Source organism: Camelus dromedarius, chromosome 14 (genome assembly GCF_036321535.1).
Source record: "Camelus dromedarius isolate mCamDro1 chromosome 14, mCamDro1.pat, whole genome shotgun sequence".
Lineage (NCBI taxonomy): Eukaryota > Metazoa > Chordata > Mammalia > Artiodactyla > Camelidae > Camelus > Camelus dromedarius.
The window spans coordinates 47,204,724-47,217,035 of record NC_087449.1 but is presented as its reverse complement, the minus strand read 5'-3'; the positions used below and the strand labels follow the sequence as shown (position 1 = coordinate 47,217,035).

General features: G+C 43.7%; 1 protein-coding gene across 1 annotated transcript in view; it reads right to left on the bottom strand.

Annotated features, from left to right (window-relative positions):
- The window catches only part of CSMD2 (CUB and Sushi multiple domains 2), a 575,319-nt gene that overhangs the window by 513,071 nt on the left and 49,936 nt on the right, over nucleotides 1-12,312 (bottom strand). Inside the window, exon 2 of the mRNA XM_064493786.1 lies at nucleotides 1,370-1,586. Coding sequence (XP_064349856.1) covers nucleotides 1,370-1,586 — 217 coding nt within the window. The remainder of the gene's footprint in view (nucleotides 1-1,369; nucleotides 1,587-12,312) is intronic.

The window sequence follows — 12,312 nt, the reverse complement described above, 5'->3', positions numbered from 1 at the left end:
CCTACAGATGGTGTCACCTGAGCTGGACATCTGATGCAGGGGACTCACTCCCATGGGCCTTCATTCAGGCTCATGGTTTTAAGTACTATCCAGTCCCAGTCTCCCGATTTTATATCTCTAGCCCCGATGTCCTTGAACTCTAAATTCACACATTCAAGTCCAGGCCTGCCTCCCCAGTTAGCATGTAACCTCCAGGAAGACAGTGGCTTTGTTTTGCTCCCTGCTGCCTCCCCAGCACCCAGGCCAGTGTCTGGGATGTAGTAGGTGTTCATGAAACATTTAGGGGATGAGTCAGTGAGGAGGACTCCAGTCCCTACATCCAAGTTTCACTGAACACCTACTGTGCGCCAATCACTGTGGAATGTCAAGGGTGGATGGACAGGCCCGGTCTTGTCCAAGAGGGGCTACTAATCAGGGGAGTCCCAGAGGCCCGTCCCTGCTGCAGGCTTGGCAGTCTCAGCTCCGCACTGCCTGGGAGGGCAGGGAGTGAGCGGGAAGAGGGCTGGTGCTGTCCTGGGAATGCTGTTTGTGACTCTGCTCCAAGAGCATCTCAGACAAAGCCTTGAGGTTAAGGGCTTGGCAGGGAACTGCTCATTAGTGCACCATCAGTTAGCACCCTGGGCTCCCCAGGGCTTGGCTGGTAAACTATTAACTCTTTGTCTCCCTGGGGAGCCCAAAGCCTATCTGGCAGGACCAGGACAAGACTGGTGATGAAGCATGGCAGGCCGCCAGGGCAACAAAACCTGGAGGGCTGTGACTCCGGGATCTTTACCTTTGCCCCAGAAAAGCCTGTCCCTTCTGCAGAGGCCTCCTTCCCTGTCTCCCTCCTTGATATTTCGCCCTCTTCATAGTTTTCTCATCCATCAATTGCCATGGGGTTGGAGACAGTGGGAACTTCCCCTAAATTCCCAATTCTACATCCACAGCCAAGACCACACAGAGACAAATTCCAATAAAGCATTAATGGTTTTCGAGGACAAGATGCAAGTCCTAGTCACTATTAGCCTTCAACTCCCATCTGCTGAGCCCAAAGGAAGAAAATATATTTCTCTGTGTGCAAACAGATATACCGACATATACACAGATGCATGCAACGTCAGTTTCAATAGAAGGACTTGCATTTCTCTACATGCATTCTATCTAGACTTGCCAGATGTCCTACCCATCAATCCTGCCTACTGGGAACCTCCAAGCAGGAGAAAGGAGTGGGGAAATGTAAAGAAAGCAGAGGAGTTGAGGGCGGGCCTCATAAAACAGAGATCTTTGTTGATGACCATAAACCTTTCATCCCAGCTGGCCGGTTGGTTCTTCCTCTTAGTGAGCCTGGCTCAGGGCCCAGCTGTCGGCCATGGGAAGGGGTGGGTGGTACCTGGTTCGCAGGTTCTCTGGCTGGGGCGGCCCATCAAACACCGACAGCACGTCAAAGTCCTCCTCCAGGGCGAAGGACTGGAACACAAGCTGGATCCTGTGCTGGTCCTCCGCAGTGATGGTCCACGTGCAGTTGGCGTAATTGGGGTAGCCATATGGGAACCCGGGGCTCTCGACCGTCCCATTGGGACCCTGCAGTTGGAACGTGCAGTTCTGGCCTGGGAGAGAGAAAGGGAGCGGTTCAGTATGACCGGCAGATCTCTGAGAACCTCCCAGAGAGGTGGGAGCAATGTGTTAGAGGGTCATTTACCCACTTTTCCAAGGGCTTCCTCCAGAACCGCTCGGTGCTCAGCACAGAGGGAGGGGAGGGGGGTGACTGACGCTGAGTGCCAGCTGGCTCGTGCCGGCCACTGTCCAGGTGACAAAATGTGCATCCTTGTACTCAAGCCTCAGAACAATTCTGTGAGGTAGGAAACGAAGGCTCAGGGAGTTTGAACTAAAAGGCCAGCAGCCCAGATGGAACAACCTCTTTTACAACATTAAATGCTAGAATGATGATTTCAAACCTGCTCCGTTTTCCACAGCCTCCTGACCCTCCAGGCCCCTCCTCCTACCCCCTGCCCTCTCTTCCCACTCTCCACAGAAAATGAAAGCCATCAGTGGGGGTTTCATTGTCTCCCCAATGGCAAACCCGTCTAGCCTACTCCACACTGTCTTAGATGAACCTCTGCTCCTTCCATCTAAGCACATTCCTTCCAATGTGCACTTTGGATCCCATCCCTCCCTAATCTTCAAGAACCTCATATATGTTCCTCTCTTATGTATGTTATATGTACGTGTTCAGTCGTTTCCTCTCCACTAGAACTTTCCCATTTTAAACATGCTCAAGACTCTATCGTTAAGAAAACAGCTCCCCCTCCACTCCTCACTTCCCTCCAGCCTTGTCACTCTCTTCCCCTTCACAGCCGAATTTTTAGAAAACACAATCTGTCTATACTTTCGGTCTTCATTTCCTTACTTCCAGCCCTGTCAGTTCTGCGTTCTGCTCCTGTTGATCCACCCAAACAGGTCCACTAAGGTCACTGATGGGTCCAGGGGATACTGTTCGGTCTTCATTTTCACAGACCTCTCTCTCAGCTGCCTCTAAAGCTGCTGTTCGCACCTCCCTTTGGAAACAGCCCTCCCACAGCCCAGACCAGAGCATCTCAGACTATGCTGTGCACAGGCATCGCCTGGGGACCTGGGTGAAATGCAGATTCTGGGGCCTGAGAGTCTGCTCGTCTACCTGCCGCCCTGGTGATGCAACAATGCCTTGAGCAGCATGGACCCCAGCTTCCTTTCGCATCACCGCAATCTCCATCTTTCCTCCCACTGCTCTTTCTCTGGCTCCTTTCCAGGCTCAGTGTGGGAGCCTCTCCTCCTCTCTGTCCAGTAGAGGATCTGCCTCCTTGTGCCCCAATGACTCACAACTTCACAGTCCAGGCCAGACCTCCCTCTGAGCTCCAGACCCAACACCTCCTTTGGGATGTTCAGGCTCGTGACGCCCCTCCCTACCCTTTCCTTACATCTTCCTCTCCTTCACAGCCACATGGACAACCTATCACCCTGTCTCTATCTCCACTTCCCCTAACCCCACATCATTCTCTCCCCTAGACTGCTATAATAACCTCCTAATTGGCCAGCCACATTTACTCTGGTCCTTGCCAACACAACAGCTCGGGGTGTCTTTTCAGAACAGAAATCTGATCAGGTCACCTCCCCTTTCCCCCACCTACATCAACCCTTCCATGGCTCCTCAATGCTCTTCAACAAGGAAAAATCACTTGTAGACCTATGAGGCTCTCTGCACTGTCTGGTCCTTAGTGACTTCTTAGCCTCATGTCCACCAGCTTTTCCAGTTGAACCCTGCCCTTCTAAAGGACCTGAATAGACATTTCTCCAAAGCAGATATACAAAGGGCTAAAAGGTACATAAAAAGATGCTCAGCATCACGGGTCATGAAGGAAATGCAAATTAAAACCACGGGGAGATAGCACACCTGTTAGAATGATTGTCATCAAAAAAACAACGGATAACAAACACTGGCATGGATGTGGACAAAAGTGAACCCTAGTGCACTGTTGGTGGGTTTGTAAATTTGGTATGGCCAGTACGGAAAACAGCATGGAGGTGCCTCAAAAAATTAGAAATAGAACTACCATATGATCCAGCATTCCACCTCTGGGAATATATCCAAAGGTAACAAAAACATTAACTTCTAAAAGGTATCTAAACCTCCACGTTCATAATAGCAGTATTCACAATACCTAAGACATGGAAACAGCCTAAGTGTCCATTGAGGGATGAATGGATAAATAAGTTGGTAAACAAATATAAATAAATATGTGCACACACACACACACACGTGCATGTGCGCACAATGGAATATTATACTGTCATTAAAAAACAAGGAAATCCTACCATTTGCAACAACATGGATGGACCTTGAAGACATCATGCTAAGTGAAATAAGTTACACAGAAAAAAACAAATCAAATACTTCATGATCTCATTTACATGTGGAATTTAAAAAAGCAAACAAAACCCCAAGCAACAACAACAACAAAAAAAAACAAACTCATCGAAAAAAGAGATCAGACTTGTGGTTACCAGAGGTGAAGGATGGGGAGAAAGGGGAATTGGAGGGAGCTGGTCAAAAGATACAAACTTCCAGTTATAAAATAAATAAGTACTAGGGATGTAATGTAAAACATGATGACTCTAGCTAGCTCTGCTGTATGATATATGGGAAGGTTGTTAAGAGAAAAGATCCTAAGAGCTCTCATCACATTTTTTTCCCTTTATTCTTTTCTTCTTTCTTTTCTTTTCATTGTTTCTATATGAGAAAATGAATGTTAGCTGAACCTGCTGTGGTAATCACTTCACAATATATGTAAATCAAACTATCATGCTGTATGCCTTAAGTTTATATGGTGAAGTATGTCAATTATTTCTCAATAAAACTAGCAAAAAAAAAAAAACAAACCCCACCCTTCGCAGTCCTTTGTACTGGCCACAGGACCTTTGCATATGCTGTTCTCACTTCCTAGAACACTCTTCCCTCCCTTTTTGGCATATTTATCTTTCAGCTCTCAGTCAAGTGTCTCTTTGACTAGCTCACACCCCCTATTACATGCTTTCATGACACCAGTGTCTCTCTTTGGTAGCACTTATCATAGAAGCAAATTTCCATGCTTCCATGTGATTGATTCATAAGCACCTGTCTTCTCACCAGGCTATAAGCTCCATGTGAAGACAGACCATCCTTGAGATTTCCTATCTCTAAATCCATACCCCAAGCTCAGTACCAGACACAAGGCAAGTTTTCAATCATTTAATATATTGCTTGTATTCAGTGAGTGTTTAGATAGACTCTCTTCTAAGAACTTTATATATATTAACTTGTTTAATCCTCACAATAGCCCTATGAGGTGGGTACTGTTCATATCATCTCCATTTTACAGATGAAGAACTAAGGCAAAGAGAAATTAAGGGTGGGGGCCCAAGTCACACTGTTACTCAGAGATGGGATTCAAATGTAAGGGGTCCACTTCAGATCTACCTTCTCAATTATGATACACATAAACTGACTCAACACTAAAATTTTCTAAAGCCCACTTTAGGGATTAACTGACAAAGGACAGTTAATCTCTAAAATGACTTTACTATTTAAAAAATCTCTTTTAAAAAAGAAGGATAGCACAAACTATCCCATTAAAAGAGAAAAACAGTTAAGGTCTTCTGAAAAAATGCTAAATGAGCATTTAATAAAATTAGACATGTAACCCTGATTAAAATAAGCATTTGGAAGTAGGAGAAAGAATATTTCCTTAGCATGATGGAGCATCCATTTTAGAACAATAACCCATACCGCACTTACAGTTGAAACACCTGATTAAGATCAGGAATGAGATAGAAATGTTACTATCACCTCTGAGATTTCACACCTTATTGGAAAGCTAATCCATGCAACCCACGAAAAAGAAATGAGAAAGGAGCCAGCAAAAATATGATTTGCAGATGATATATTAATATACCCAGAAAACCCAGGAGAATCAATTAGAAAGCTATTAGAACTAATAAAAAATTTTGGTAAAGTAGCCAAAAGCAAAGTAAGTACACAAAATCAATGACATTTCCATATGGCGGTGACAAATAAAACAGAAAGAAAAAGGGTCTTATTTATGATAACTACAAACTGCATATAATAAATAGAAATAAACTTAATCAGAAATGGGCAGTCACTGTATAAAAATAACTTTTAGAGAGGGATAAAAAATTTGAATAATTGGAGAGACATAACATAATCTTGAGTGGAAAGACGAACTCCTGAAAGGTTAATTTAGAATATTAACCTTTTGAAAAGTTATTGAAAAGTTCATTTATAAGCTTAATGCAGTTCTGATCAAAAGCCCAGCAACCTGTTTTAAATTTAGTAAAAAAGGATACCTAAGTTTAACTGGAAAAATGGACAGTCGCAGACAACGGTTATTTTTTGAAAAGGCAGAACTGTGGCATTCTAATCCTACAAGATACTAAACAGAATCACCAGTGATGTTTATGCAAATAACATGGAGGTGGTCCAAGACTGGACAGGCAGAACATGAAACAACATTACAGGAATAGCCCTAAATCCACATAAAAATTAAAATATGTATATGACAGCATTAAAAATCAATGAGAAAAGAAAAACACTTTGCAAGGTCAACTAATTAAATGTCTGAGGAAAGAATTAAGTTACCTCGTCAATTCACACCATGTACTAAAACAAATTCCAGATGGAGTAAAGAGTTAGAAGTTTTTTTTTTAAAAAAGAAAAAAGGCAAAAAAATAATTAGAGGAAAATATACCCAAATAATTATCTGACTCTGATTTTCTGAATGTAAAAGCTATGGAAGATATTACAAGATCGATAGTTTATACAAAAAGCATGTGTAGGTTAAAGAAAGAAATAAAATCAAAGGGCCCACCGAGAAGTTTTGTGGATAAGTAATACGTTTAATAGAGAAAGAACTATTACTAATCCTAGGAAAACAACAATATTATAATTGAAAAACTGGTCAGGGTCTTGAACAAGTTAGTTCACAAAGGAAGACATAAGTAGCCCAGAAACCAGAAAAATACTCAACTACAATCATAAGGAAATAAAGCTCATCTCTACAACCTTCAGCGGAGCCCCCAGTTCACTTTCCTGAACTTCACCTCACTGACAGATCTACTTGGCTCACGTCTCTAAAACCTGTCTGGTGATGTCATCACACCACATCATTCATTCTTTCATGCATTCATTCCTCTAGGTTAGACCCTGTGACAGGCCATGGGGCCTGGATCATAGATTGGGCATAAACAAATACCTCCATGTGGCAGGACCGAGGTAAAGAGATGCCCAGAATGATTCTGGAGCATTGACCCCACAGGGGCCACACCTTAAGGACCATCCGCATTCGTGTCCTGGGCAACCATTGACACCAACATTCACCACCACCCCCAGCATCCCAACAGCTGCCTCCTCCCAGGCCTGTGTGAGTCTGCAGTTTCTGATTCAGAACCTGGATATGATCTCCCGCTGTGGAGAAAGAAACTAGAGGGGCTCAGAACAGAGCCCCTGGGAACATCTTTGGCAGATAGGGACAATAAAAGTGATAGAGTAGGAAGCAGGGAGGCTGGTAGAATGGTGGGAGGAGAACCAGAGGGTAGTTCCATACAGGAGAAAGGGACTCCATTGGAAGTAAGGATGCTGAGAATGGGAGCCCCGTCCTGGTTCCTGCTGCATCCCCAGTGCCTAGAATTCAGTAAGTATTTGCTGTATGGATACATGAATTTCAGTAAAGACAGGTGGTGGGTGACAAGGTGGACAGAGGCCAGATTGTCATAAATAAAGGCAAGATTGGCTAATGAGACGGCAGAGGTCATTACATTTTAAACAATAGTGAATACAATTTGCTCCTTGTAGAAAATTTGGAAAATAGAGGCAAGAATAAAAAAGAGGAAACATTACAATCTCACCTTCCTTCCAGAGGCAACTGCTGTTAATATTTTCTTTATTTTTTCCTAAAATGTTCCATGCATATTTCACATCATTGCAATAATATAGTATATGTAATTCTGTGGGCTCTTTTTTCAGTGAATTATTCTTCAGTCTTATGTGACAAAAGGCAACGTGCACTTGTAATATGCCAGGATATGCATACAGGCAAGCCAAAGATGTATTAAAAAGACAAATGGATCTCTGATCTCACCCCCATCCACACACTCCAAAGCTTCCAAAGTTAACAGGCAGGTATGTGTCCCTCTCCAACCTTCTCCTCTTTCATGCAAACAAATGGACACATTCCACGCTCCGGGAGAATTTGTATCACTTTGCTTTAAAAATGAGATGGTACTTTAGCTCATTTCTCTGCAACTTGCTTTCTCATTTAACAATACATCAGGGACACCTTCCAGGTCAGTAGATACATATCTAACTTATTTTTTTATATAAATGTGTAATATTCCACCGCATGGATGTATCTCAATTTATTGAACCACTCCCCCGTTGATGGCCATTCAGGTCATTTCTCGGTTTTCTTTTGCAACAATTCAGTAAACATTATAACATGAGCTTTTCTCCCAAGATATTGAATCTATTCATACACAGCATTTTAAAAGGATGCACCACATTCCAGTATATGGTTATACTACAGTTTACTCAACCATTCTTCCTATTTCTAAACATTTAAATTGTTTCTGGGGTTTTTTTTCCATTATAAATGAGACCTGGACTCTTAGTAAGGTCTGGTGACAGCATGCTGGTCAGTGCAGTGGAAAATGCTTTTCCGTGGCCAGAGTCCCAGAATGAATGTTCACTTATGCAGGAACTGTGTCCAGCTTTGGTTTCCGGCGGGGGGGGGGGGGGGGGGGAGGGCGGCTGTAGGGTATTGTCCATATGAAGCTGGCTGACCTCGGTGGCAGGTGCCGTTGGAGATGGTTAGATAGGGCTGGATGCCAGACTCGTTTGGAAGTCTCCCTGGAATCAAATGTTGGTTGGTTACCGAGTTGACAAAGTTAAAACCCTGAGCAGCCACACCAGATTGAAACGTCGAGTGGGAGGCCATGCCCAAGAGGCTCGATGTCTTTTCATGCCTATGAAATGCTGAACTGCATCCAAGAAAAGGGCTACCTGTTCTTCACTTCTGGTGACCAGCCCTGAGACAGGAATGCTGCTGTGAATTTTCATCCAAAGACACCATGCTTCTCTTTCTCAGTACCCAGCTTGGGTTGTCTTCTCCCATCCATGCCTCTCTCTAGCCAAGGCAGCTACCAAACACAGCCAAGACCTGTGCTGGGCTCTAGGACAATCCTGGAGAGCTAGAGTCTTCAGGTTGTCATTCATGCACTTGTTCTTGGATGATTCACTTAGGACAGACTTCCAAAAGCACAGGTTCCTGGGTCAAAATGTACGAGGATTTCTGAGGCTTTGGCTCTGGATCACCCAAACACTTTCTAGAAAACATGTACCAATCACATTCTCAACAGCCACGTCTAGGAATTCCTGTCTCAAGGCATCTTTGCCAACATTGTGTATTATCTTATTGAGAAGTTTTTGCCTACCTGACAGATGCAAAAAAAATGCTATCTTGTTCTACTCAGCATCGCCTTGTGATTCAGAGTTTACATCTTTTCAACTTTCCTCGACCATTTTAATTTCTCCCAGATAGAGGAACTATCTGACAAAATTTTTGGCTCATCTTCCATTGTGATGTTTATCTTATTGATTTACATTTTTGTATCTTCTATGCATCATACACCCTACATATACATTTGTAGTCATTTTGGCCTTTAATTTTATGATGTCTGACATACAAAGTTATCTAAATTTTATGTTCCTATTCCATAAGTTCTTATTGTTTTTCTTACCAATTTGTACTCTTTGTAGAATCAGGATTTTACTCTTTTGTCATTTTGGTTGCAAATGTTGTTTCTCACCTGTCGTGTGCTTTTTGTTTGGTTTAGATTTCTCATGTAGATTAAGATGCTTGGTTTTTACAGGTAGTCAAATTTACTTGTCTTTTTCTTGATAGTATTTTTTCCTTTATTGACATTTAGAAAGATTTCTCTCGGGCTTCACATCCTACTCAACATAAAAGCCAAATTTCTTGCCATACCTCAAAAGCCCTACCTCAAGGGACACCTCACTGCTCCTTGACCTCCTCTCCTGTCTCTCATCCCTTTAACCCTGTCATCAGCCAGGCTGCCTAAGCCCATCACACGCCCACCTTGGGACCCTGCACTTGCTCCAGCTTCAGCCCAGAAAGCTCTTCCCGAAGAGTTATGTGACCCACTCCCTCACTTCCTTCAGCCTGAGTCAAAATGCCACCTCCTCAGAGATCACTCGAAATAAAATCCAGGCCTCCCTCCTCTCAAACCAGTGCTCCAGGTGCCTGCTTATCTTTCCACAGCACTTAGCATTCTCCAACATCTATTTCCCTGTTTGTTTATTTTCTGTACCCCTCCAGCCCAGTTAGAATGCAATCCCCATGAAAGCAGGGGAGCTGTCTTGTTCCCCCTCTCTCTCCAGTGCCCAGACCTGTACCTGCACACAGTGATGCTCACAGAAGAGTCGCTGGTTAAATGAGGGATCCACGCATATTAATTGCCCAGCCAGCTCTCTGCACTTGGAATACTCTCTCTAGTTCCCTTACCCAGCTAACTCCAGGCACTTTAAGGCTTGTTACTTCCTCCAGAAAGCCCTCTTGGGACCCTCAAGCTAATAACAAGTATTCTTCCTTGGCTTGCTCATCCTTAGTGAATTAACTAGTGAACCAGTGAATATCACTGGCTTCACCAATGGTGATATATGATGATATGTGTACGTGGCTTCTCCAGCCGTAGACTCCTTGAGATTTTACTCACATTTTTATCTCTAGCACAGAGCTCAGTACTTGTCTACAGTAGACACTCTGTAGGTATCTTTGGAATGAATGGATGAGTGAAATGAAGAAATCTTTTTATAATACTCAGACAGCACCTACCAACTTCCTGTGTCTGTGTATGTATGGTGTATTCTGGAGGTGGCTTCGTGAAACAGTTAAGAGCTTGGGTTCAAATTTTAGTTTTGCCACTTAATACTTTGTGGACAATTTAAGGAAACTCTTGAAACCTCCATTTCGACATCTTTAAAATTAATACCCTGCTAGGATGCTTGTACAGATTAATGTGATAATATCTGCTAAATGCTCAGCACAGTACCTGACACACTATACGTGATGGATAAATACCAGCTAATCTTTCAGTAAAGGTTTCTATTTTTCTTTATATAGGTCCTGTCACATCTTGTTAAGGTTATTCCGAGATATTTTATGCACTTTTTGTTGCTCTAGTGAATGACATTTTTTCCCATTATTTTTTTCTACCTGGTTATTACTGATATACAGAAAACCTATTGATTTTTATATATTCATCTTGCATCCAACTGGGTTTCTGAACTCTTATTAATTCTAAAGATTTCTGAGTTGATTCCCTTGGGTGTTTTAGGTACACAATCATGTTGTCTACAAATAATGATAATTTTAAGGAGATAACTCTTTTGAGAAGTTTGGCAGGAAAATTCAATTCAATTCTGCAAATATTTATTGACTGATAAGGTCAATTTTTGGACAAATTTAGTTGGAGAAGCCAGTGGGACATCCAGACAGAGATGGCCAGAAGGCAATTAGGGCTGTAGACTGGAATGTGAGAGTGCAGTCTGGGCTGGAGCTACGGATTTGTAGAAGGAATGTAATCAATGAAATTGCCCTAAGAGGAAATGCAGGAGAGCCTTGCAGATGCCGGGTAAATCATGCCCACTGAAGACGTCTCACCTGCACATGGAGAGCTGACCATACACCTCACGTCTACAGTGGGACTCTGAGCCATCTCTACACCTGCCTTCTGCAGAGTTACCTGGTCTGGAGAGATGGGAGAAGCAGTGGCAACAGTGTCTTTGGCCTCTGCCATCACCCACTAGGAGCAAACAAGAGGCGAGGGTCATAGAGATGCTGGCACTAGGCCTCATCTTAGCCCCTCTCCCCTGCACATTATGCTTGTCATACCAAATAGCCCATCATCTACAAACACCCCAGACTCTTTCAGGCCTGTGCAATGCTTGGACCATTGCTTGGAATGCCCTTTCCCTACCTTTTCAGCCTAGCAAACCTAACTCACTCTTCCAGGTTCGTACAGCACCTCCTCTGAGAAGCCTCCCCTGGTTTCCTGGGCAGTTACTCTCTATGCTCCCCCTGCCCCTCACTTGCTCACTCTCACTCTCAATCATTCACTGCAATAGCCATCCACCAAATTCCATGCCTCTTCCCTCCCAATCTATGCCTTTCAAAAAACAAAACAAAACAAAACAAAACAAAACAAAACAAAACAAAACAAAACAAAAGTAGCCAGCTGTTTTTACTTAAAATCCTTCAATGGCTCCTCTGGGAAAAGCCCTCAGTCCTAAATATGGCACACAAGACACCCCACAGAGCCCCTGAGCCAACCCCTGCTCCTCTCCCGGGCTTCCTTTCTTGCCATTCTTTCCCTTAAGTGACACTCCAGCCCAAGCCAGGCTGGTGTGGTTCCTCTGATGCTCCATGTTCTTTTGCTCCCTCTCTTCAAACTTGCTGCTCCCTCTGACTGAAGCATCCTTTCCCCATCCTCTCGTCCGGCCAACTCCTATACACCTTTTAGGTCTCAGCTGAAACTTCAGCTCCCCAGGAGACCATACTGACATCTGTACGAAGGTGTACTGCCCTCACCCCAACACTCACCCAAGCACACATCCCGCCATGTGTCCCCCCAGAGCCCTGCATCTCCGTCATCACTCACAGCACACGTCATGGCATCATTTAGTGTCTGTGTCCCTGAGAGGTGTGGATCCCACAGGGGTAGAGACCA